The sequence below is a fragment of the Myxocyprinus asiaticus genome, chromosome 19 (assembly GCF_019703515.2).
Source record: "Myxocyprinus asiaticus isolate MX2 ecotype Aquarium Trade chromosome 19, UBuf_Myxa_2, whole genome shotgun sequence".
In the NCBI taxonomy this organism is placed as follows: Eukaryota; Metazoa; Chordata; class Actinopteri; order Cypriniformes; family Catostomidae; genus Myxocyprinus; species Myxocyprinus asiaticus.
The window spans coordinates 4,665,500-4,693,239 of record NC_059362.1 but is presented as its reverse complement, the minus strand read 5'-3'; the positions used below and the strand labels follow the sequence as shown (position 1 = coordinate 4,693,239).

General features: G+C 39.1%; 2 protein-coding genes across 4 annotated transcripts in view; one reads left to right on the top strand and one right to left on the bottom strand.

Moving 5' to 3' along the window:
• Positions 1–27,123, bottom strand: part of ube2j1 (ubiquitin-conjugating enzyme E2, J1) — a 50,485-nt gene extending 23,362 nt beyond the window's left edge. The window contains exons 1-3 of one of the 3 annotated variants that reach the window (XM_051644889.1): positions 26,911–27,123; positions 5,948–6,021; positions 4,779–4,910 (exon numbers count right to left, since the gene is read on the bottom strand). In XM_051644889.1, the coding sequence (XP_051500849.1) occupies positions 4,779–4,910; positions 5,948–6,021; positions 26,911–26,941 (237 nt within the window). In that variant the 5' untranslated portion in view covers positions 26,942–27,123. Of the gene's footprint in view, positions 1–4,778; positions 4,911–5,947; positions 6,022–15,109; positions 15,299–26,910 lie in introns of those variants that run through there. The other 2 variants (XM_051644888.1, XM_051644890.1) reach the window with 2 other exon arrangements.
• pcmt (protein-L-isoaspartate (D-aspartate) O-methyltransferase) overlaps positions 1–27,740 on the top strand; it is a 623,660-nt gene that overhangs the window by 310,885 nt on the left and 285,035 nt on the right. The gene's annotated exons all lie outside the window — the stretch shown is intronic.

Below are 27,740 nucleotides of genomic sequence, written 5' to 3'. Positions count from 1 at the left end.
TGGCGAGGCAATTAAGGCCTTGCCTACAGGCAAGGCTCCGGGATCAGATGGCTTTGCCGCTGAGTTTTCTAGATCTTATGCTACAGAATTGGCTCCACTTTTGCTAGTTTATATGTAATCATTAAAGAATGGAAAGCTTCCGCCAACCATGACACAAGCCCGGCAACCATCAGTCTGATTCTTAAAAAGGACAAATATCCAAGCGAGTGCAAGAGTTACCATCCAATTTCCCTGATCCAGCTAGACGTTAAAATATTGTCAAAAAGTTAACAATATTACATTAATCGCTAAACGATTAATAAAGTTATGACATCTCTTACACATATAGATCAGGTGGGGTTTATTCAGGGCCGTAGCTCTTCTGATAACATTAGGCGTTTCATCAATATCATGTGGTCAGTGGTGAATGATCAGACTCCGGTCGCTGTCATCTCACTTGATGCCGAAAAGGCGTTTGATATGGTAGAATGGGATAATCTTTTTAAGATTTTGGAAATGTATGGGTTTGGGAATACTTTTATTGGTTGGATTAAGTTACTTTATAGACATCCGGTAGCAGCGGTTCAAATGAATGGATTCATTTCAGATTATTTTACTCTGGATGGGGCACCCGGCTGGGTTGCCCTCTTTCCCCATTATTGTTCTGTCTTGCCCTGGAACCATTAGCAACCGCGATAAGAAAGGAGGATGATTTTTCAGGGGTAGTGGCGGGAGGTGTGGCGCATAAGCTTTTGCTTTACGCAGATAATATTTTATTATTCGTCTCCGACCCTACTAGAGCTATGCCTTGACAGAATTATTCATTCCTTTTCTAAGTTCTCGGGATACAGAGATAATAGGTCTAAATCTGAAGCTCTGACAGCGTACTTCCCGGTAACGGCTTTTCAGCCCGGCGCCTTTCAGTGGCCCAAACAGGGCATTAAGTATTTGGGTATTTTATTCCCAGCAAATTTGTGTGATTTAGTTAGAGTTAATTTTGGCCCTTTAATAAAAAGGTTTTCGAGCGATGTGGGCAGGTGGGCTTCATTACATTTATCTATGATTTGGAAGGTTAATGTATAAAATTAATTGTATTCCAAAATTCAACTACCTGCAACAGTCTCTCCCTATAGATGTCCCCCTCTCTTATTTCAAGCAAATTGATAGCATAGCAAAGTCCTTCATTTGGAATGGTAAACATCCCATATTACATTTCAGTCGGCTGCATAGGCCGATTGACAAAGTTGGGCTAGACCTACCCAAGATTTTGTTTTATGCATTCGGTCTCAGACATTTGGCTCATTGGTCGCTTACACCTGAGAGAGCCCCTGCCTGGTTTTGTATTGAACAGGAAGTTCTTGACCCTATTTCGCCATTGCAAAGCCTTTCTATCAAACTAACCGGAGAAGTTAAGTTACACCCCGTTATCTTGCATTTGCACTCGGTATGGACAAAAGTGTTTAATTCGGACATTTATGTAAATGTTGCCTCGAGCATATGGCTGAACCCAAAATTATGTATTAATAAGTTCCCTTTCTGCTGGTCAGAATGGATTGTGAGGGGGGTTACTACACTTGGTGACCTATATGAGAGTGGAGTGTTGAGTCCCTTTAAAAATATGGTTCAACATTTTGGGATTCCCAGATCTCAGTTTTTTAGGTATTTACAGCTGCGCCACGTGCTCTGTACTACATCTGGGAGTAGCATACACCCCCCAAAAAGCGGCAGACACGCTGGGAGTGGTGATTACTGCTTTTGGAAAAGGTCATGAGGCATCAGTGGATTACTCCCTGCTAATTCAGAGTCTGGGGGATGGAGCTTTAACTTCTATCAAGAGATTATTTCCATATAGAAATATGGAAAGATTTAAACTTGGTATTGGAGGAGGGAGTGTGGGCTAGGATTCTAAAAAACGTAAAGTCTGCATCTAGAGATGCAAGGGTGCGCCTTATTCAATTCAAGATTTTACATCGATTCTACTGGACCCCCTCTACATTGTATAGGCTTGGTCTTAAAGGCACACCCCCCTGCTGGCGATGCCAATCAGCAGATGGAGACACAACCCGTGTTTTTTTGGTGGTGTGTTAAGATCCAAGAATTTTGGTTGAAGGTTCAGAGTTTTATGTGTGAGGTATTGGGCACTCAAATTTCATTTTGCCAAAGACGCTGTATTTTAGGCAATGGGGCAGTCATCAATATAGGGAATAAACACATAAAAAATTGGGTCCTAACCAGTGTCACGATCGCCAGACAAATTGTTTTAAGGGGATGCAAGTCGACTGGAGTGCCCCCATTTCAGGAGTTGTGCTCGGAGATGGGGAGGGTGGCGGTTTTCGAAGAAGGGTCATCTAGAAGACTGGGGAATTTGGACTCATTTGTGGGGAAATGAGGCAAATATTTGGCATTTCTGGAGGGCTCTCGGGGAGGGGCAGTGGAGAGAGAGGTGTAGTTGTTAATGTGTGTGATATATATATATATATATATATATATAGTGTGTGTGTGTATATATATATATATATACACTCATATGTGACCACAGGAATGTTTGTTGAGGGTCAGGATGGGGTTGGGGATTGGGAGGGGTAATAGTGGGGGTTAAATATTGATTCTGTGTATATATGTTTTGCTTTTCTTTGTTTAATGTATGAATCAATAAAAAATGTTAATCACAAAAAAGTGAAACAATCTGTCCGTAAACAATTATTGAAAAAAAAAAAAAATAAAAAATAAAAAAATCACTTGTCATGCACAAAGCAGATGTCCTAAATGACTTGCCAAAACTATAGTTTGCTAATATGAAATCTGTGGAGTGGTTAAAAAATTAGTTTTAATGACTTCAACCTAAGTGTATGTAAACTTCTGACTTCAACTGTATGCATGTCAAAAAATCTGGGGGTCATTTTTGACAAATCATTACTGTTTGACAAACAAATTAGTACCATTACTAAAGGGAAGTTTCTTTCAATTGAGGTCTATTGCTAAATTGAAGCATTTTCTCTCTGGTAAAGGCCTTGAAACTGTGATCCATGCTCATTACTTCATGGCTGGATTATTGTAACTTCTCTGCTGGTCTGCCTCAGTCTGCTTTATGTCGTTTACAGATGGTTCAAAATGCCGCAGCTAGATTTTTAAAAGGGATCACTTTACCCCTGTATTGGCTGCTCCTCATTGGCTTCCTGTCAAGGCTACAATTGATTTTAAAATTCTTATCTAGGTGTACAAGGCCCTGTCTGGTCTTTTTTTATCAGTTCCCCACTGTTGTTGCAAGTCTAAGGAAGATCAAGCCTTCTCTGTTGTCGCCCCCAAACTCTGGAACAGTCTCCCTTCACACGTAACGTCTGCCCCATCTTTAGCCATATTTAATCTTTACTCTGTATCTATATACTAATTAAGGTCAAGGTTACATGTTGTTATTGGTTGTAAAGAGGAGGCGAGAAGCAGCTTTTCCTGGTTCAGGTAAGCGTTTATTTTCCTCACTGCAGCAAATACAGTCTTTCAAGGCTTTTACGCTGTTCAATAACTCACTAAAAAATCCACAAGCTACTTCACCAAAATAAACTCTCAACTTGGCAACAATAAACTCTTGGCTTCACAATCAGTGCCCAGGCTCTCTCTCTCGTCTACTTGCGGTCTGGCTCTATTTATGCCGCTCTCCCCGTGTTCACTGAAATTAGAGACAGGTGTTAGACATAATTTAGCTCAGGTGTAAGCGCCCTTACCGCTTTCTCTCTCCGGAGAGATGCTTGACCACGCCCCCGCTGCCACATTGGTGTTTAGTTCTGTTTGATTTTATATTGTTTGGTTGTTACATTTGTATACTCTATTACAGTTTTGTATCTAATTGTACAACACTTTGGTTCAACTTTTTTTTGTTTTTAAATGTGTGTGATGAGGAGGAGGGCGTGGCCGGGCTGTGATGATGCATGGCCAGTGCTGAATCAGCTGATCAGCGGGAGAGCGAGATAAATGGGAGAGAGTTCGAGGGAGAGAGAGACGCACGTGGCCTGCGTTGCATGTGTGTCTGTGTTTGTTTATGTTGAGTTCCTTATTAAACTTTGTTTACTGTTCAGCCGGTTCCCGCCTCCTAGTAGCCCACCTTTACCTGTTACAGTGGTGCCAAAACCCGGGAGGGAGGATGGATGCGGTGTTGTGCAGTCCTCGCCACTGCCATCCGCCAGGGAAGCAGCCGCGGCCGTCTGCCTGGGGACGGCGGGGTCACTGCCGGCCGACGAGAGCCGGAGGAACCACTGCCGTCCGCCGGGGGATGGGCAAGGAGGCGGCGGGAACCAGCTAAACAGTCAACGTAAGTTTAATATCAAACTCAACATAAAACAAACATAAATGCGTCTCTCTTCTCTCTCTCTCTCTCTCTCGAACTGGCGCCTCAAGTTCCCCTTTATCCCGCCTTCCCGCTGATCAGCTGATTCAGCGCCGGCCGTGCATCATCACGGCCCGGCCACGCCCTCCTCCTTGTCACAATGTGCTTTATAAATAAAGTTGACTTGACTTGTCTTGCAGTTCAGTGAGAAGTCACTGTTGTCAAATGACCTCGTAAGGTTAACTTCTCAGGAATAAGTATGCTTATTTTGCACTGTAAATCCTATTTTGTGTAAAAATGGACATTCCTATCAAATCAGTCAAAACAAGATTTCTTCCAGTTCAATACCAAGCGCAGTGTGCTCTGATGTACACTGTACATTTTGGCAACAGAGTAGGCCATCCGTGGATTACATGCACAAAATACAAAGAGAACAGACCATGGATTTCTTTTAGTAGTAAAGATGTGTAAAATGTCTTACAGTGAGCAGAATGATGCTGGGGGGCTTCATGGGGTATTCAGGGGGCAGTACAATCCGACCGTGATAGACTCCACCATCAAAGTCTGAGTCTGGAGGTCCTCTGACGGAGAAGTGCCACTCAAACAGGTTATCCTGACAAACACACGTCAAACACATCAGCCTAAGGGTGGGACACCTGGGCCTTTTGTTTCGGGCCTGGGCATGAGAGGGGCCAGGGTTAAGGCCAAAACCATAGGCACCTTTCCAGTGGGAGCACCAACAGGACTGCACAATATTATTAAAGAAGGTCATCATTTTAATTGTGGATAATGTTTGCCAAATATACATTTCTGATAACTGCAGGATGGTCAGTATTTTTAGCATAATATACAGTAAGCTTTCTATCAGGGCCGGAGTAGCTAATTGGGAGCACTCTTCATCCAAATGTTTTTGTAAATAGTGTAAAAAAAAATTAAAATATACAAATATATTCGCAAAACAATTTGTCTTTACCGCAAAGCTAGTCTCTGTTAAACTTCAGACACCTCAAACTATGCAGTATGAAAATCAAATTTAGGTTTAAATGTAACCATAATTGAAATCCTAAATATAATGCAAGAAATTATAAGAACAGAAACTGTATACGGAGTCCTTTATATATAAAGAGAGAGAGAGAGAGAGAGAGAGAGAGAGAGAGAGAGAATGCAGTCATTATAGTAACATGTTATATGTTCAGAGGGAATGTGTGTTCTGCATACAATCATGCATATTTAAAAAATAAATAAATAAAAACATTCAAATACAACACAAGATATTAAATTATGGCAATTTCTTACTGTGTATGCCCATGAGTATAGCTCTGTTCTAAACCCCTGTAAGTTGCCTATCCAGACAGAATTTCTTTAAGAAATAGTCTTCACAAATATGAAATATGATAGAGGATAAATGATGACAGAATCTTCATTTTGGGAGAACTATTCCTTTTAAAAATGACACAAAATTACTATTCCACACTTTAAAAAATTAGATGAAGAGGGGCAAACCTGGTTGAGTCTAAAAAATTTCTGTCTTATTTGGAAGTTATGTTTTGGGAAAATAAATACAATTATTCAGATGAAGAAACATCAATAATTAGACAATTTTCACTATAATTCATAATAATAATGGTTTCAACATTAAGTGCATCTCACCTCCAGTGGTTGGGCGTGATAATGTTCTGTTGGATCTCTGAGTTCAGCTGCCTCTTTCATCAACCTCTTCACAGCTAATAAATACAAAAACAGACAAATCAATATCTACAAACAACATTCAATGTGATTACTTAAAAAATCATTGAAAAAAATAATCTCAGATTGCCGAGTATTGCTCATATTTAAAGTGTTGATGATTTGAACAAACGTATAACCCTAAATATTAAACATTTAGCATGTAACTTCTGTACTGTTACAGGCATGCAAAATACCTCAAATAATGTGGCTTGTTGAGGAGAGGTGTTGCTTTCCTAAAGCCAAGTGTACATTACACGACTTGCAGTCAGCGTCCTGCAACTCACAGTCTGGTTTTTCGTCGTGCTGGTGCGAATACTTCAGGACTGTAGTGTATCAACTACAAGACCATTCGTCACAGACTGAGACCATGTGTACACCTGGTATTAAGATGAGTTTTGGGTGATCCGATTACAAATGTACAAGCGAGACATCACGGTTACACCTGGTCATCTTTTTTGACCACTTGTGTTTGGATTTCGAGGAGAGTCTCTGATTTCATGAGGACATACATCAATCATTACGTCTGTTTATCTGAATGATAATAAAGCCCAAAAAAAGACGAGAAAGAAAGAAAGCGCTAAAAACTGGAGCACAGTTTCTCTTAATATTCCCAAACATGACATTTAGAGCAGAATTCTGAGTTATTTTAGTGCAGTACCTGTAACTGAGCTTCTAGTGTGCCTGCTACACATTTTGGTGTCCCTATTGTGCATGTTCATGCATTTGCTTTTTTTACTTTTCCGAGAGTATGCTTATTTCCCTCCACACAGAACAGGCAAAAAAAAAAAAACAGCCGTTTTTGCTGTCCTTCGCATTGTCCCGTTTCAAACGGTTCGCCAAAAATACAAAATTTATTCACAGACTCGCAGAGTTTATTCTTGATAACATTTCAAAAATGGTTCATTGGCACCATTTGTAAAGGAAAAAATAAATAAAAACAGCTGATAATAAAAACAGTGAGTAAGGCGAGTGGGTGAGGTTTTATTTGTATTATTATTTTGTTTTCTGCTACCCAATACCTTGCTCTCCTCTTTCAAAAAACACGAAACAACGTCCGCTCCCATTTTTATGCATATTTGCACTAATTTGCTAAGGAACATTTTTATAAAAAACAGCTGAAAATAATAAAGACAGCAAGTAGAGAGGTCGATATGAATTTTTACTATATTTTCTAATTATTTTTTTGTCTCTAGCTACCCCAAACTTGCTCTCCTCTTTCAACGAACATGAAAGAATGGCTTGCGTGCATTTAGCTATTTGCAATAGGAAACATTTAGGAAAAACTGTTGAAATTAATAAAGACCCCTATTAATTTCAACAGTTTTTCCTAAATGTTTCCTATTGCAAATAGCTAAATGCACGCAAGCCATTCTTTAGGAGATGTGGGTGAAGTTTCATTTTATTTTGCAATTAATTTTTGTCTTCTGCTTCCTAAAACCTTGCCCTCCTCTTGTGCTCTCTCTCTATTTCACTGGCTGTGGCTCATTGTCATCCCTCGCTCGTCGAGACACTGCGCACATCTGAAGACAAGACGTCTAGATATCAAGCAGTTCTGAAAACTGTTGCAGTGTCTGGGACTCATCTCGGCCTGTCGCAGGAGTGCATACACAACAAGACCTTTCAGTGTGAGATCTGAGACTTCTCTTTGCCGACTCAAAACATCAGAGGAGATGAGCTTGAGTCATGTAGTGTACATTAAGCTTAAGGAATCAGACTTGTGATTTTTGCCTGGTGGATGATTAAACTAGTGGAAAAAAAATCCCATAGACTTTTTTTTTTTTTTTTTTAGGAGAGGAGAGACCCAGGCCATATCTAGAGACCAGAATATCTCAGAGATTTGGGGGTGCGCTCTTTTGACTTGGGTCAGTAAGCAACCACTTAACCACCTAAGGCACACCAACAACCACCCAGAACCCCGAGCAACCACATAATAATGCTCTGGCAACCAGTCACAACATTTGCCCAATTGCAATGTGTGGCTGGGTGAGCAAGAGACAGACACAGTGGGTGTGGGTCAAGCTTCGGAGATACATTTATTGGAAATAATAATAAAAAGAGTCCATAAAAGGGGTAATAAAGTGTCCAATGGGGAGTAGTGTTCATAATAAAGGGGGAATCTGGCAACTTCGCGGTGAGACGGGGCTCCGTGAAGGGCGGGGTAGTGTCCATAGAATGGCCCAGGCATGAGCTGGGTCCATCGGCCGCTCACGCTCCCCTCCAGAGTCCACGGCATCCTTGGCAGCCTGTCTTCCCAGGCCCGTGGCAGCTGTGAGGGGAAGGCGGCCCGGCATCTAGCCCGTCGGCGGCGACGTGAGTTGTTCACCCCCGGCGACTCAATGCGTCCGGGGGTCCGAGGAACGGGTCCGGCAGCGCATCCAACTCCGAACCCTCCAAGCTCTGGTCCTGGGCGTGCGAGGATGCCAGTGTGTGCACACATGGAGATTTGAAGCCGGCTCCCCGAGAAGAGGTGCACTCTGCATTTTAAAGACAGCGGTGATGAAGCATTATTCCCATCCGGTGTGCTTCACTCACCGCTGTCAGAACGAGGCTTATTAATTATGCACCTCTTCTCGCTTTCCTGCCCAACTCCCATCATGAGCCTGGCTGAAGGGCGGCCCTAAGAGGCGGGGCGACGATGACGAGCCGGCGGGGCGGATCATTCCGCCACACAAAGCAACAGACTTAATCATCTGAAGTGTATTAAAGTTTATTATTTATAATTTTTCGGAATAGGGTCCAATACCACACTTGGGTACTTGTTCTCGTAAAAATGCTCCAATACCAAAAACCGATACCATCTGACATACGAATGTCATTACGTAAACAATCAGCGCACAAATTCTAATTACGTTATGTCCTAGTGAGGTTATTTAACCGCAAAAGCTGCCATTTAATGAGACAAATATATAGTGAACTTTGCATGCATAACAGAGCGCAAATACTTAGTAGTGTGAGGCACATAGAAAGTACATATTTATTTAATTAAATACGTTTGTGCAGTTTAATAATAGGTTCGTTTGAGATGCCAAATGCCTTGCCTTGAAAGTAGACGAGAGTAGACTGCTGCAGTCAGGGGAGGAGTGAAAAAAAGCGCCGTCAAGCCGGACAGATCTCACTTCTCATAGTGCAGTGATTCTAAAAATTGAGTCACGCCCCCCTTTGAAACAAGAAAAAAAATTCCCATCAAGTAATAATAAATTACTGTGATTGTCGCATCCTAGCCAGCGCTGAAAAAGTAACAAGTATCACGTGACAGCGCAGTCTACGCGATGATTTGGTAGCGGTCAGGACCTCTGGACAATAATTAACAGGTGATTAATGATACTGATAAACTTTAACAAAAACTGACCTTTCCGCCATCATTTACTCACTCTCGTCATTCAAAATCAGTATTACTTTTTTCATCCATGAAACACAAGACTAAGGGATGAGAAGATCGTGTTTGTGGCTGTACAAACTCCGAAAGCACTTATCAAAGAACCTAAAAGTTGTCCATAACATTCGTGCCTTTGCTCTCAATACTTCTTAAGTCATATAGTGTGTTGTGTGAGGAAAAGACCGAAATTTAAGAGTTAATTCACCTAGTCACTTATCTGAAACTGCCGCGCACGTAAGAATAACCGTTTACATGAGCGCTCCTGACATCAATGCTTTGGGCTGTCAAGAGCTGCGCACACAGGATGCGCAGTGGTGCCAGACTCAAGTTTAAAGGCAGAGGAAAATAAATTGCGCACATTGGTTCTTATGTGTATTTTCACTATTTTTGTTGAATGTATGAAAGTGAACGAGATTTGAGGACAGGTCAGTCTTGCGCGCCCCCCACACAGGGCGCGTCCCACACTTTGAGAACCGCTGTAGTAGTGAATCATCCGCCACGAGAGCAAAGGCAGATATAGCGTGATTCGTGTTCATGTGCTTTGTTGCTGGATATCATTAAAATTCTGATTCTTTTAGATGAAAATAAATATGATGAACAAGACACTCAATGTACCTGCTATTTAATTCCCCGCATAAGACGTGTCTTTCCATCCATTTTATATTGAATAAAGACAAGTATTTGAGATATTTCAGAAACATGATACCAATCAAATATCCCATACAGAGATCGAACTGTCAGAGAGTTGGGAATATTCACATAAAATTTATACACATAAAACATGATATTAGAGATAAAAAAATCAAACAATTTAGAATAGAACGAATCATCACGGTTGTTAAAGCCAATGAGCATTAAGCTGTGTCGTCAGCAAATCATTTCCCATCCTGCTTGCAGTTTGCACAGCTCGAAAAAAGCAACTTCGCCACCTGACTGCTACAACTGCGCGCGCCTCGCTCTCACGGGACTATTTTTGACATACGTCGTCATGACATCACAGCAAGTCGGACAGATTTCTAACCGGCATGCACCTGCCGGTGATAAGGTTCTGTGCAGAACTTGCTCATCTCAAACGAGTCAAATCACTTTGAGCCCAGCTTTTTTGGACTGGAAAGCTTCCGTCATCACACAGAAACACTTCAAAATAAAAGCTCCATAAAAATAAAAAATAAAAATTGATGACAGAAATATATCACTATTTTAAAGTTACGTAATATTCACTGTATTACTACTACTACTACTACTACTAATAAATCAATGGTAATTACATTATATTTAAGCAATATCTCGCATCTGTTATGCAGCACTTTATTTGACTAAATATATCTCCAATGCTGTATTTTGGATTGTGCTGTGAGGTTCTGTATATAATCACTTCATTTGATAAAAAAATAATGCAACATTGTTGAAAATTTATTGTTATATTTTTATTTGATTACAGTTTTATTTAAGTCATTTTTTTTATATTTTGATAATATAATTGAAATAATCTGTTGATATGGAGTTCAGAAAAAAAAAAAAGGTATCGGACTCGGTATTGGTCAGTGTTTGCCTACCAAAAAAAAAAATAAAGTACAGTGGTGGTGCCATGGTACAGTGATGGTATATGATGGTATATTAATATTTAATGGTAATAAGATGTACTTTAATACCATGTTACTGAATGAATTATATGATCATATTCATATGCTATGGTGATGATACAGTGGTGGCCAAAAATATGGGCACCCTTGGTAAATATGAGCAAAGAAGTCTGTGTCTTTATTGTTTATCCTTTTGATCTTTCAATCAAAATTTTCACAAAAAGATATCATCTAATGGATTTCAAACAATTGCAAACACAACACAAGCTTTATCAAAAAACAAATATTTTTGTCAAGTGTATGTGTGGCACAATTATTGGCACCCTTTTATTCAATATTTTGTGCAACCTCCCTTTGCCAAGATAACAGCTCTGTGTCTTCTCCCATTTCCAACAGAGAAATAATTAAGAAGTTCCATTCAACTGGAGATGTTAAGAATCAACCTGGAAGAGTACGCGTGTCTATATTGTCTCCAAGCACGGTGAGGAGGATGGTTCGAGTGACCCAAAATTCTCCAAGGATCACAGCTGGAGATTTGCAAAAATTAGTTGGGTCTTGTGGCCAGAAAGTCTCAAACTACAATCAGACATCACCTACATCACAAGTGTTTGGGAGGGTTTCAAGAAAAAAGCCTCTGCTCTCATCCAACAACAAATTAAAGCGTCTTCAGTTTGCCAGACACTACTGGAACTTCAAACGGTGGTCAGATAAAACAAAAATAAAGCTTTTTGGCAGCAAACACCAGAGATGGGTTTGGCACACACAGAGAGATAGCCATAAGGAAAAGTACCTCATGACCATGGTTAAATATGGTGGTGAATCTTTAACATTGTGGGGATGTTTTTATGCCAAAGGTCCTGGACATCTTGTTCGGATACATGGCATCATGGACTCAAATACCAACAGACAAAAAAAAAAAAAAAAGAAAAAACCTGACTGCCTCAGCCAGAAAACTTAAAATGGGCCCTGGCTGGATCTTCCAGCAAAACAATGATCCAAAACACACATCAAAATCAACACAAAAATGGTTCACTGACCACAAAATCAAGGTTCTGCCATGGCCATCCCAGTCTCCTGACCTGAACCCTATAGAAAACCTGTGGGGTGAACTGAAGAGGAGAGGCACCATCTGGACCTCAGAACTTGAAGGATTTGTAAAGATCCTGTATGGAGGAATGGTCTCAGATCCCTTGTCATGTGTTCTCCAACCTCATTATGCATTATAGGAGAAGACAGAGCTGTTATCTTGGCAAAGGGAGGTTGCACAAAGTATTGAATAAAAGGGTGCCAATAATTGTGCCACACATATATTTGACCAAAAAAAATTATATATATATATATATATATATTATAAAACTTGTGTTTGCAATTGTTTGATATCCATTAGAGGCTATATTTTTGTGAATATTTTGAATGAAAGATCAAAAGGGTAAACAATAAAGACATATTTTTCACAACCTTCTTTGCTCATATTTACCAAGGGTGCCAATATTTTTGGCAACCACTGTACATTACACAATAAACCATTTTAAACAGGTACACCCTTTGCATAAAATTTTAAATTAGGTTACTCATATCACCGTCAGAATAATCATTAGAATAAGCCATTGCCAAAATGATCATGATATACAGCCCAAACTGAATGTTTTTAATAATGGTGTGCACTGTCAGTGTTTGCTGGTTCCCCTTACAAAAAAGTACTGTGGTGGTGCCATATCAGATGGTAATACCATGGTACTTAAATACAGTGGTTTTTAAACTTTGATGCCAAGGACCCACAAAATATGATGAAGGAATCCTCATCCTAAAATATAGAGTAAAGGCAGCTATAGACTGATGAGCCAAAACATTATGAGCACTGACAGGTGAAGCAAATAACGTTGATCATCTCCTAACCAGACCACAAGTCAAGGTCTGAGTAGATTAGATGCTAAGCGAACAATAAGTTCTCGTAGTCAGCATGCTGAATGTAGGAGAAATGGGCAGGAGTAAAGACCTGAGCGACTTTGACAAGGGCCAAATTGTTATGGCCAGATGACTGGGTCAGAGCATCTCTGAAACGGCAAGGCTTGTGGGGTGCTCCCGGTCAGCAATGGTGAGTACCTTACCGACCGTGGTCCGAGGAGGGACAAACCACAAACCGATGACAGGGTGCTGGGCACCCAAGGCTCATCGATGCACGAGGGAAAAGAAGGCTAACCCATCTGGTCCGAACCAACAGAAGGTCTACTGTGGCACAAGTCACAGAAAATTTTAATGATGGTTACGGGCAGAATGTGTCACAACACACTGGGCTGTGTAGCAGCAGACCGGTCAGAGTACCCATGATGATCCCTGTCCACTGTCAAAAGCTCCTACAATGGGCATGCGAGCATCGGAACTGGACCTTGGAACAGTGAAAGAAGGTCTTCTGGTCCGATGAGTCCCGTTTTCTTTTACATCACATGGACGCCCGTGTACATGCGCACCGTTTACATGGGGAAGTGATGGCACCAGGATGCACTGTGGGAAGACAACAAGCAGATGGAGGGAGTGTGATGCTCTGGGCAATGTTCTGCTGGGAAACCCTGGGTCCGGCTGTTCATGTGGACGTCAATTAGACATGTCCCACCTACCTAAACATCGTTGCAAACCAGGAACACCCCTTCATAGCAATGGTTTTCCTTGAAGGCAGTGGCCTCTTTCAGTAGGATAATGCGCCCTGCCACACTGCACACATTGTTCGGGAATGGTTTGAGGAACATGACGAAGAGCTCAAGGTGTTGCCCTGGCCTCCAAATTCCACAGATCGCAATCCGACTGAGCATCTCTGGACCCCACCTTGAAAGCCCATGCTTACCTTTAATAGGCTATATCTATTTAGTGGGATCCAAAAGTTGAAACAAATCAGGGATTTAATTAAAACCTTGAAATAAACTTAAAATTCACTCTTTATTTTTTTTTTTAAAGAAGCATTGGGATGTAAAATGAAGAAATACTGTGTCAGATTCTGCACTATTTCTAGGTCACAAGTCAAATAAGCATTTTTTTTTTTTTTTTACTTTGACCATGTTAACTCCTTTGTACAGACGGTCAAATATTCTTCCTTCCACTGAAACACACAATATGCTTTTTGAAACAAAAAAGGCAAAAAATAAATAAATAAATTAAAAAGCAGCATTTTCAGTTTTGGACTCCACTGTACAAGCTTACTGAATGATTACGACTCACTTAACTACATTTCTCTGTAGTGAGCTGAGGTGGTAGCATCTTATCACATACGTCAAAGAATACAATGGTAATTCTATGTTTATTCAATGGTAGATTATTGAGACTCAGTGGAGAAAGCAGCAAAATGTGCATTAAAACTCAGTTTGTACAGAGCATTTTGAGGTTGACAATCCAGCTAAATCAGGACATTTAAAGCGCTGAATGTATAAAGTCAAATTATATTACTTATGACATTAAAGGTACAGCTTTTGTATACTTTTTCAATGACTCAAATAATCATCCAAATAACAGGCTAATCAAAGTAACTTACTGCAAAAATAATCAGAATTTGTAGCCCATTTTGAATAAGGATGAATGTTTTAATAACTCGGTAAGCTTTCAGTTTTTGCTGGTTCATTTGATAAAAAAGTACTGTGGTGTTAACATGGTACAGTGGTGGTATCAGATGTAATACCATACTACAATAAAATGATACTGAAACTTTACTATAGTATTTACATGGTACACCGAGGTACTTTAAATACCAAGATGCTTTAATATATACCATGGTACTGAATGTTTACTATATTCATATCCATTGGTATTTATATGGGACTCGAGGGTACTCCAAAGAATAACTTGATACTACCACGGTATTTGTCAAAAATGTACACATGTTACCTTGGTACTTTTCTGTTAGTGCTTGTACGATATCAGATTATTGAGACTCAATAGAGAAAACAGAAAAATGAGCAAGGAGTATTGACAATAGCACGTAAATGAATGAGATGCGATTGAGGCTGATAATCCAGCTAAATCATGACATTTAAAGTTCTGTTATAAAACCCAGATAACTCATAATATATAATATATAATGATATTACATGTGAGAGTGTTATAATGTCAGTGATACAGTATGAAGTGTGTTAGACATACCTGGACTCTTCAGATTATATTTGCTCTCCATCCTAAAGACTCGTAATAAATGCGTGCTTTGATGTGTGTGAGCTTCTGTTGTTGAAGGCAGGTGTTTATCTAAAACTGTAATCTGACGTGGCGCTAAGGTTTTCTTTTTTTTTTTTCGAGATGAATTTTTCCTCAAAATGTCACATGAAAAATGAAAACAGGAAGTAAAATCACATTTTGAATCGCCTAACTTTATTGTTGCGCTCCGGCGAACAAATACTCAGTGAAGTCATTCACTGCTGTTATTAAAAAGAAATGAAAAAACTAATAATAATAATAATAATACTAGCTGGTTAGCATAACAACATTTATAATGGCTATCAGTGTTTAAAATATATAAACTTGAACAAAGCCAGGATCATTTGTGATACATATTGTTTAAAAATAAAGTAAAAGATGTCACATTTAAAATCAAGCTAAACGTGTATTAGAAAGATTTCAGTTAGATATTTACTAGGCCTATTAGCCCTCTATCTTTTTCCTATATGTCCATAACTCAATTTTACATCTCCTTTCTTTGACAATATTTCTTCAAGTCCATACTACATAGCTAGGAATACATTTTCTATATTTTTATTTGTACATGTCCCATTAAAACTAAATAAAAACACATTTCCATTCTTGTTGCACCTCGATGTCATCTTTGTCCCCCAATAATTTTATCACTTTTAATTTGTTTTAATTTTGAACGTAACAGAAACAAATGCAAAATACCTTCATCCTCTTTTTGACACACTTTGCATACTACATTATCGGCTAGACCAATTTTACACAGCTTCACTCTGATAAGATAATATTATGTTGTATATAAAATCTAAATGTTCCATCTTAACGTCTTTTTACCCCCATCTTATGGCTGGTTAGCCTGTCGCCCTTAGCCCCTGTTGGTAGATGCTGGAACTACATCCTATATGATGATAAAAAGGACAAGGACATGGCTGCAGCCTGCGGAATGAGGTGGAGCTACACGTGGCTCCCTTTCCATAACATAGTCTCATAGGCTCGTTCATCTTTCATAGACATACATGATAGGAAATGTGGTCATCGTTGCTGGTGTCATCATTGTTTGAGAGCTACTGAATAGTTGAGCCAAGCCATTTGGTTATACAGCTTACTTGTATGTGATATTCCATCCTATTTTCCATGGATTTTATCCTACATTAAAAGTGAGGAACAAATCGTAATTTATAAAGACCGAAACTGATGTGAAAATTTTCTTAAACAGATACCAACTGAAAATCATGTATATGTGTTTTTGTGTTTGGTGCTCATGCCTGTATGCCTCATGCAATATTTCTTATTTTCCGCTGTAACAGACTATTTATTGACTGCCGTTTGTTTCTGTGTGCATGTCAATTAGAAAGTAATTTTTAGGACAACGAGATAACGGAGCACACATTTTTGGAGCGAGGAGGAGAGATAATCGTAGTGTTGGGTTCGAGTCCACCTTAGATGAGTCCAAGTCAAGTCTGATTCTTTAAACAATCGAGTCACAAGTCAAGTCGGTCTCAAGACTGAGTCCATAACAGGCCGAGTCGAGTCCGAATGAATCTGTTCATGAATCTGAATTCAAATTGTAAACGTAAAGTCAACATCAATATTTTTACATTAATATTTAACTTTCACAACTAAGAAAACACAATTGTCAATATAAATGTTACAAAAACACCTCTATATTTTATGATTAGTTTCCTGCTGAACAAATTTCAAAGCGGTTTCAGAATGAAAGCATATGCTTTAGGTGTATGAAAACAAAACTGTCCTTCAACACTCTTCTTATTGTGTTCTGTTGACATTTCAGTTATTTGTTGCTTTTTCCCCTGCACTCAAACATAGACTAAAGAAAGTGAAAGCTGCATTAGTCATTAAAACCAGAGTTATTATTATTTTGAATTTGAATTTTGTTTTATTTCTACTTCATTTTCAGTATGTCCTTTCAATTTAGTTTAAAAAAAAACAAATCAGTGACACTACCAAAAACCGAGACTGTCCTGTGTAATAAATCAGGACATCTAGTCACCCAATCTATAATTAAATTATAAACAAAACATTTCGCAGCCCAAAATAACTCACATTTCATTGTGTATTTTATTGTGGAAAAAAAATCTGTCAAAGAACATATTTTAAGCAGCTCATCAATGCTTTTAAAATAGAAAAACAATAAATAGGTGTTGTTTATCTGTTTTTCAGAGTTGCAGTCTGCTTTAGCAATAACAATTTTTCTCCCGACTATTTAAAAAGTTAGTTAATTCATCAAGAATCAGTTTAAGTTGACAACACTGCGTGGACCACAAGAAACTACTAATGCCTACATGTGTGGATACGTTACGCCTAAAAAGACTTAATAGTCCAATATTAATAATATTTTTCTGAATTTGTATTTTTATATGTTGTTTTAGTAAACTGTGAGAGACATGATGTGGGTGACTTGACTTAATGAAGTTCTTAACCATGATGAAACTGCGTTGGGAGCACCGTCTTGGCTGCACAAACGCATGCGAATTTACCAGTTGCCAGGTCCCGTGCGAAACTGCCTTGTAGTTTCTAGTACACTGGCTACATACCAGTCTTTATGTGTTCGTTGTGCCAGCCACCTCGGTAATCGATTTTATACAGCAGTCTCCGTAGAAACATTCAAGAATATTGGTCAAGGGTGTAGATTTGGCTTGAACATTGGTGGGGGGGGGGTTGCAGCGTGAAGCATTTACTTGTTTCCATTAATCATGGTATAAATATTGGGGGGGTTGTACTTACTTGTTTTTATTATGGATACCCCCCACCCCCATCCCCCTGGAATCTACACCCCTGTTATTGGTTGACTGAGTGCACGCTCTGCAGGTGTGTTTGCTCAGCATGGTTAAAGAAACTCTGGCCACGTCTACAACATCAGGGGGTGCTACAACTGCTTGCAGACAGAGTGTCCATTTCATTATTTTTATTTATTTTGTTCATTGCATCACAAATCAAATGCTGTGGACTCGGCTGGACTCTGAGTCCCAAAGGCTCGAATCCGAGTCAAGTCTGAGTAAAAATGCATTGTGCAATTGCAAAATGCAAAGAAATTAATATGAATATAGAATACGAGTGATAGCACTGCAACTATCTCAAGAATAGCATAACAATTTTCATCAGTGCATCAGAGTTTACTATTGTTGATGGCATAAATTAAAATGACTAATTCTAAAATGCAGAGTAATCAATATATCAGGCAGATGCAGATGGCGTGCATAAAGCAAACTTGGCCAATGAAAGAATCTATTAATAATCATGCAAAATAATCACTCATGATGATGAGCTGTTATGGCAGAAACCGGAAGACTAAAAGTGTATGCATGCCCTTGTTTTTTTCGAGAATTGCCCATTGCATACAAGCACATGCCTTATGAAGGACTGATTGAACGAACGAACGAACCACATGGGTTTTTGTATTCTGTCCCCCAATATTAGGATATTTGAAAATACGTTTAAATTACATCTTTATAACCTTTGTGAGAATTGGAATGTAATTTGCAGTAGATGGCACTGTTGGTTTCCATAACCCATATGTTGGGTTATAAATTAAAATACGTATATTACAACAACACTGATATACTTTTTTCATTTTCACTCTATGGTGATATCATTTTTAAATTCATAATTAATTTCTCTAACCATGTGCTATAATGAAGGCTTTGTGAATTACAGATTTGAATGACAGCAGACACATTAACATAATTTGTTCATCAGTCCATGCGACTCCTACTACATTTGTTTGAAACGACATGAGGTACAGCACAAAGTCACTTAAGAGTCATAGCACTAAAATCTAAATTATCTTTCCTAATTATTTCAACACCGACTACGACCGCATTAAAGTTGAATCTTCACCATAGAAGGTTTAGTCATTTTGCCCTCCACTTTCAACACAACTGAAACAACAACAGGATGCTCAGTCAGACTCCTAATACATCTGTTTGCAATGAACCGTGAGGTACAACACAATTTCGTATCACTTTCGAGCCATAAAAAGCATAGTTCTTGCAAAACTCGAAAGCTTGTAGATTTGAAGTTGAGAACTTGCACAATAAATATTTGTACTTGTAAGATGAAATTTACACTCATAGCCCTGATGTGAAAACTTGTACAAAAATCTAAAGTTGAATGATGCAATCTGCACTCACAGACGATAATCCAAAACCTGTTTTGAATTCAAAGTTGCAGACAAATAGTCACAATGTGTAAAATGACGTTCAAATAAATACAACGACAGACACAAACTTGTATTACATATTTACTTTTGTACTTTCATTCACTTTGACAGTACAACCACAAATCGGCAGTTGCAACCTCTCAGATCTGCCACTGCAACTTCAAATCTTCCCACCTTGACTTTAACAACTTCTGTGAAAAACCTGTAGCAAAACTCACTTTTGCACTTGTAAATCAAGATGTGAGAGAGCAGACTACCAGTGCTGGGCGGGGCCAATAAAGTCATGACCAATCACAAGAGCTGTAACAATCGATACTGGACCAATCAAAACGAATCATACTACTTACTTGATGGCTATCTAGTTTGTATAGAATTCAGTGTAAGTTATAATGAATATATTTTCCTGCTGCACCTGAATTAAGAGATATAGAAATGTACATTTTCTGGTGTTTTTAGTATTCGCTTAATTCCCTTATTTAGATGTCAATATGTGATTTAAATTAAAGTGCACATTACCATGGTAATCTCAAATAATCATGATTAAAAGCAAATTATTGTGGTCAGGCAATTATATATCTTAATACATTCTAAATTATATATCTTATTCTTAAGGTGTCAAGGTGTACTTTCTTAGTGCTTGTTTAAGGACTGATCAGCATGGACGGGTTGATAAAACAGTTTAAACAGACCTTTAACTAGAACTGAGAAATTAATTACTGTCATATAAAAGACATTTAAAATTACCTGAGTTTTATTCTGAATGGATAAACATATAAACAGAGTCTCATTTCAAACAAGACTGCACACTGTGCACAATACTATCTTTATTTCACAAGTGGGTTTCTCACAATAATTACAGTAGCACTGCGATTCATCTAAGCAAGTACTGTATGACTTCTTTAGATTTAACATTTGCTTATGTAACGGTAGCCAGCTGGTAGTGCTGTGCAATGTGTGTAAACCTCACTCCCCTGGCCACAAGAGGTGCTCTAGTCACTGAAACTAGAGGTTGTAGTCTTTAGCCTCCTTGTTAGCACTCCCGCCTCTCATGTCGGAGACACCAGTTCGAATCCCTTTGGAGCGGAATGAGCAGAAATGCCAACACTTGCTAATTAAACAGTGCAATGTCAGTTACTACATCGAAGCAGAAATAGGGAGTCAAATAACTAAAATAATAATAATGAAATAATAAAGGTATGATTTTTAATCTTCTATAGTTAATATACAGTGTATATGTTTTTAATCGTCAGCAAGTGTGATTAATATAGTTACCCATTCATGTGAAAATTTTGAGAATTTTTTGGAAAGAATAACACTTAAGTTGTTGTGTAATTACAACACTGCTTCAGTGTAAAGACCCCCTACAGTGAAAATCAAGTTTTTAACCTTGTTTACATGTCCATATGGTGTTTTTTTATATGCTAGAAGACATACCATGAGTGAAATCAGCAGTCAACGCCATGGCTGCGCATTTTTGCCTTGGAACTGTAGTGTACCAAAGACAACCTCAAAAACACAGATTCAGACAGCCAGGGTTTCATACATCACAAACCTAAAGAACCAATCCAGTCAACTTGCGGGTTGGGGCTTTCCATACCAACAGCATACGCTACAGGGAAGCAAGGGGTATCAGGAGAAGCCAGGTGTAGCTACATATCAGTATTTTGCAAGACATGTTCTGTTTTCGGATGCAAAGTTGCAAAAGGACACATTTGCATATTCATCGATCCACACATACTAAATGTGGCAAAGGTATAGAGTTTTATCTAAGCCAATTTAAGGCATGAAGGGATTATTTTCATGGAAAAAAAAAAAAAAGTTTAAATATGTCATTTTGATTAATAAAGATGAGTTTTTAGGGGTTAAACCAGTGACTGGAGAGGGACTTTAATTTTACACTCCTGTAGTGGGGATTATATGTACACTGAGGAGCGTAAATAAAAACACTGGGGATTTTTCTGTGTAGGACTATCCCATGTCCAACTTTGAATGGAAAACTGCATTTGTCTTGCCCCCAAAACTCAGTGACACGACTAACAATATTTTATGGCCAATAGAAAACAACACCATTTGAAACACACTTCCTTCCAATTTGCTGATTGTTTTGTTGAACTTTTTATCTTTTACATATTCATTGTTACTGCTTTTGGTCGCTTGAAAAAAATCAAACATGTTTCCATTCAAGCACTTAAGCAACAACATTATCCCAGAGTTTATTTTAAACATTTTCAAAAAAAATTAAATACAGAAGATAAATAAATGTCAGAAAATAACTCAAATATAGCAGAACACTGCACTCTGACAATTTAAGGATTTGCCAGCTATCATGTCTCTGGTGTTATCAATAATTTATCATATTTTATTTGTGGGAACAGTTCTCTGGTGATCATTGAGATTGTCACTTCACTCTTATATCAAACCGATATTTAACCTCTTTTTCATGTTTTCATGGAAATATGGAACTTGTGGCATATGACAGCTGGCAGGATTGTCGCATTCCATGTAGTTTTACTATATGCAAATATCCTGCAGAAACATTTCTTCAGAGAATTCTGTCATTGCCATCCTTAGTCATTACATTTGCAGCGCAGAATTCTGCATTGATCAACGTGATCAAATAGTCTCATTTGATTTGTTACATGATAAATTCACTCTTAATCGTTTAACTGCCAAGTTATTTAACTTATCCTGCCACTACATCAGCCAGCCTTTGCCACCACTGGACTTCTTTTGCTTACAAAAGCGCCACTGGCGCTGTTGCGTGACGTCATCGCGTTCTTAGATGATCCGTTTTGATTGGTCCGGCATGAGTCATTCCAGCTCTTGTGATTGGTCATGACTTAATTGGCCCCGCCCAGCACAAAAAAGTATTGTGGTGGTGCCATATCAGATGGTAATACCATAGTACATTAAAACAGTGGTTTTTAAAAAAATGTATGCCAGGACCCCCAAAATATGGGGAATCCTCATCCTAAAATATACAGTAAAGGCAGCTATAGACTGATGAGCCAAAATATTATGACCACTGACAGATGAAGCGAATAACGTTGATCATCTCCTAACAAGGCCACATGTCAAGGTCTGCTTAGATTAGATGGTAAGCGAACAATAAGTTCTCGTAGTCAACATGTTGAATGCAGGAGAAATGGGCAGGAGTAAAGACCTGAGTTACTTTGACAAGGGCCAAATTGTTATGGCCAGATGACTGGGTCAGAGCAACTCTAAAACGACAAGGCTTGTTGGGTGCTCCCGGTCAGCAGTGGCGAGTACCTACCGACAGTGGTCCGAGGAGGGACAAACCACAAACCGATGACAGGGTGTTGGGCACCCAAGGCTCATCGATGCACGAAGGGCAAGGAAGGCTAACCCGTCTGGTCTGAACTGACAGAAGGTCCACTGTGGCACAAGATACAGAAAATTCTCATGATGGTTACGGGAAAAATGTGTTACAACACACATTCTATCACACCCTGCTGCGTATGGGGCTGTGTAGCAGCAGACCGGTCAGAGTGCCCATGATGATCCCTGTCCACAGTCGAAAGCTTCTACAATGGGCATGCAAGCATCGGAACTGGACCTTGGAGCAGTGAAAGAAGGTCATCTGGTCCGATGAGTTCCATTTTCTTTTACATCATGTGGACACATGTGCGCCTTTTACCTGGGGAAGTGATGGCACCAGGATGCACTGTGGGAAGACGACAAGCAGGTGAAGGGAGTGTGATGCTGTGGGCAATGTTCTGCTGGGAAACCCTGGGTCCGGCCATTCATGTGGATGTCAGTTTGACACATGCCACCTACCTAAACATCGTTTCAAACCAGGTACACCCCTTCATGGCAACGGTTTTCCCTGATGGCAGTGGCCTATTTCAGCAGGATAATGCACCCTGCCACACTGCACACATTGTTCGGGAATGGTTTGAGGAACATGATGAAGAGTTCAAGGTGTTGCCCTGGCCTCCAAATTCCCCAGATCTCAATCCGATTGAGCATCTGTGGGATGGGATGAACCAACAAGTTCGATCCATGGCAGCTCCATTTCACAACTTACAGGACTTGAAGGATCTGCTTCTGTCTTGGTGCCAGATACCACAGGACTCAGCGCTGTTTTGGCGGCATGCAGAGGACCAACAGCATATTAGGCAGGTGGTCATAATGTTTAGGCTCATTGGTGTATGTATTTTTATGTATAAAGAAAGAATCTCATGACTTCCAACCAGTCTTTTAAACAAGCAGAATGACACAATAATATTTGTCAAATTCAGTAAATGCTAACTAACAATCATATACACATTTTTTCTCTGAAATTTTTCACAGACCCTCTAGGAACCCCTTTGTAGCCTCCTGGAAGCCCAGCTTGAAAGCCCATGCTTAGTTTTAATAGGCTATATCTATTTAGTGGGATCCAAAAGTTGAAAAATATCTGGGGTTTAATAAAAAATAAAAATAAAAAGTTCAAACATTAGGATGTAAAATGAAGAAATACTGTATGTCAGATTCTGCACTATTTCTAGGTCACTAGTCGAATAAGCAATTTTTTTCCTTTGACCATGTTAACTCCTTTGTACAGATGGTCAGATATTCTTCCTTCCACTGATGCACACAAGAAGCATGTGGCAGGGAATTAATATCATCACGGACTTCAAAGGGAATAAAAACGGATGAGCTTAATAATTTTTATGCTCATTGTGAGTGAAATAACACCACCCTCGCGGAGAGAGCTCTCGTGGCCAAAGCTACAGAGGTTAGTTCACTCTCCGTCTCTGTAGCGGATGAAACCCCATCCTTCTGATGGGTGAATATCTGTAAAGCCGCGGGTCCAGACGGCATTCCGGGCTCCGTCATCAGAGCGTACGCGAACCAACTGGCTGGTGTTTTTACGGACATTTTCAACCTTTCCCTCTCCTTGCCTGTGGTCCCCACATGCTTTAAAACATCCACTATTGTGCCTGTACCAAAGCAATCCAAAATCACTTGCTTAAATGACTGGCGTCCTGTTGTTCTGACCCCCATCACCAGTAAATGCTTTGAGAGACTAATCAGAGATTACATCTGCTCTGTGCTGCATGCCTCACTGGACTCACTGCATCAGTGGAACAACTGCTCCACTGATGATGCCATTGCATCTACACTACACACTGCTCTCTCCCACCTGGAAAAAAGGAACACATATGTGAGAATGCTGTTTGTAGACTACAGTTCAGCATTCAACACCATAGTGGCCTCCAAGCTTGATGTGAAACTCCAGGCTCTGGGCTTAAACAGCTTGCTGTGCAGCTGGATCCTGGACTTCCTGTCAAGCAGACACCAGGTGGTTAGAATGGGCAGCAACATCTCTTCATCACTGACCCTCAACACTGGAGCCCCGCAGGGCTGTGTTCTCAACCCACTCCTGTATTCCCTGTATACACATGACTGTGTGGCAACACATAGATCCAATGCCATCAATAAGTTTGCTGATGATACGACGGTGGTAGGTCTGATCACTGACAATGATGAAACAACCTACAGAGAGGATGTACACACTCTGACACGCTGGTGTCAGGAGCACAACCTCTCCCTCAACATCAGTAAGACCAAGGAGCTTGTGGTATACTTCAGGAGAAAAGACAGAGAACACAGCTCCATCACCATCAATGGAGCACCGGTGGAGAGAGTCAGCAGCTTCAAGTTGCTCAGTGTCCACATCACAGAGGAACTCACATAGTTAGTCCACACTGAGGCCGTTGTGAAGAAGGCTGACCAGCACCTCTTCTTCCTGAGACAGCTGAGGAAGTTGGAATGAACCACCACATCCTCACATGGTTCTACACCTGCACTGTAGAGAGCATCCTGACTGGCTGCATCACTGCCTGGTATGGCAACAGCACTGCCCTCAACCACAAAGCCCTGCAAAGGGTGGTGCAAAATGCCAAACACATCATCGGAGGTGAGCCTCCCTCCCTCCACGACATATATACCAGGCGGTGTGAAAAAAGCTCTGAGGATCATCAGACACTCCAGCCACCCAAGCCATGGACTGCTCTCACTTCTACCATCAGGCAGGCAGTATCACAGCATCAGGACACGCACCAGCCGAATCCATGACAGCTTCTTCCCCCAAGCAATCCGACTTTTGAATTCTTGATCTCTCACGATCAATATACATCAGCACTGCACTTTATTAATCTTACACTGGACTGTCATAAATTATATTCTCTCTTAACAACACACTGGCAACTGACTATCAACCGACAGCCTGAATGTCAATACAGCACAATACAACCTATTGTATATTTTATATATACTATTTTTATTGTATACTGCGTATTCTATATTGTGTGTATTGTATACTGTACATTGTATATATTATTATTTGTATATTATGTTGTGTGTAATTATGTGTATATTAGATATGTAAATTGTGTTGTGTAAATCTGATGTTTATTGTAAATTGGTATATGTCTCATCACTGTCATGACTGCTATGTTGCTCAGAACTGCACCTAAGATTTTCACCCACTGTTGCACTTGTGTATATGGTTGAGTGACAATAAAGGGATTTGATTTGATTTTGAGATGCTTTTTGAAACAAAAACAAAAAGGTAAAAAAGAAGCATTTTCAGTTTTGGACTCCACTGTACAATCTTACTGAATGATTACAACTCACTTAACTACATTTCGCTGCAGTGAGGTGAGGTGGTAGCATCTTATCACATACTTCAAAGAATACAATGGTACTTCTGTGTTTATTCAATGGTAAATTATTGAGACTCAGTGGAGAAAGCAGCAAAATGTGCATTAAAACTCAGTTTGTACAGAGTATTTTGAGGTTGATAATCCAGCTAAATCAGGACGTTTAAAGCACTGAATGTATAAAGTCAAATTATATTACTTATGACTTTTTCAATGAGTCAGATAATCATCCAAATAATAGGCTAATCAAAGTAACTGACTGCAAAAATAATCAGAATTTGCAGCCCATTTTGAATAAGGATGAATGTTTTAATAACTCGGTAAGCTTTCAGTTTTTGCTGGTTCATTTGATAAAAAAGTACTGTGGTGTTAACATGGTACAGTGGTGGTATCAGATGTAATACCATACTATGATAAAATGATACTGAAACTTTACTATAGTATTTACATGGTACTCCGAGGTACTTTAAAGAACACTATGGTCAAAAGTCAAATACATGTTAATACCAAGATGCTTTAATATATACCATACTGAATGTTTACTATATTCATATCCAATGGTATTTATATGGGACTCGAAGGTACTGCAAAGAATAACGTGGAACTACCATGGTATTTGTCAAAAAAAAAAAATGTACACATATGTTACCGTGGTACTTTTCTGCTAGTGCTTGTACGATATCAGATTATTGAGACTCAGTGGAGAAAACAGAAAAATGAGCAAGGAGTATTGACAATAGCACGTAAATGAATGAGATTCGATTGAGGCTGATAATCCAGCTAAATCACGACATTTAAAGTGCTGAATGGATTTATAAAACCCAGACAACTCATAATATATAATATATAATGATATTACATGTGAGAGTGTTATAATGTCAATGATACAGTATGAAGTGTGTTAGACATACCTGGACTCTTCAGATTATATTTGCTCTCCATCCTAAAGACTCGTAATAAATGCGTGCTTTGATGTGTGTGAGCTTCTGTTGTTGAAGGCAGGTGTTTATCTAAAGCTGTAATCTGACGTGGCTCTAAGTTTTTTTTTTTCTTCTTCTTCTTCTTCTTCTTCCGAGATGAATGTTTTTCTCAAAATATCACATGAAAAATAAAAACAGGAAGTAAAATCACATTTTGAATCGCCTAACTTTATTGATGCGCTACCGGCGAACAAATACTCAGTGACGTCATTCACTGCTGTTATTAAAAATAAATTAAAATAATAATAATAATAATAATAATAATAATATATGGTTAGCCTAATAACATTTATAATGGATATCTGTGTTTAAAATATATACACTGGAACAAAGCCAGGATCATTTGTGATAAATATTGTTTAAAAATAAAGTAAAAGATGTCACATTTAGAAATTTTACATATATCAAGCTAAACGTGTATTAGAAAGATTTCAGTTAGATATTTACTAGGCCAATTAGCCCTCTATCTCCTTCCTATAATATGTCCACAACTCAATTTTACATCTCCTTTCTTTGACAATATTCCTTCAAGTCCATACTACATAGCTAGGAATACATTTTCTATATTTTTATTTGCACATGTCCCATTAAAACTAAATAAATACACATTTCCATTCTTGTTGCACCTCGATGTTATCTTCTCTGTCCCCCAATAATTATTTTATCACTTTTAATTTGTTTTAATGTTGTACATAACAGAAACAAATACAAAATACCTTAATCCACTTTTTGACACACTTTGCATACTACATTATCAGCTA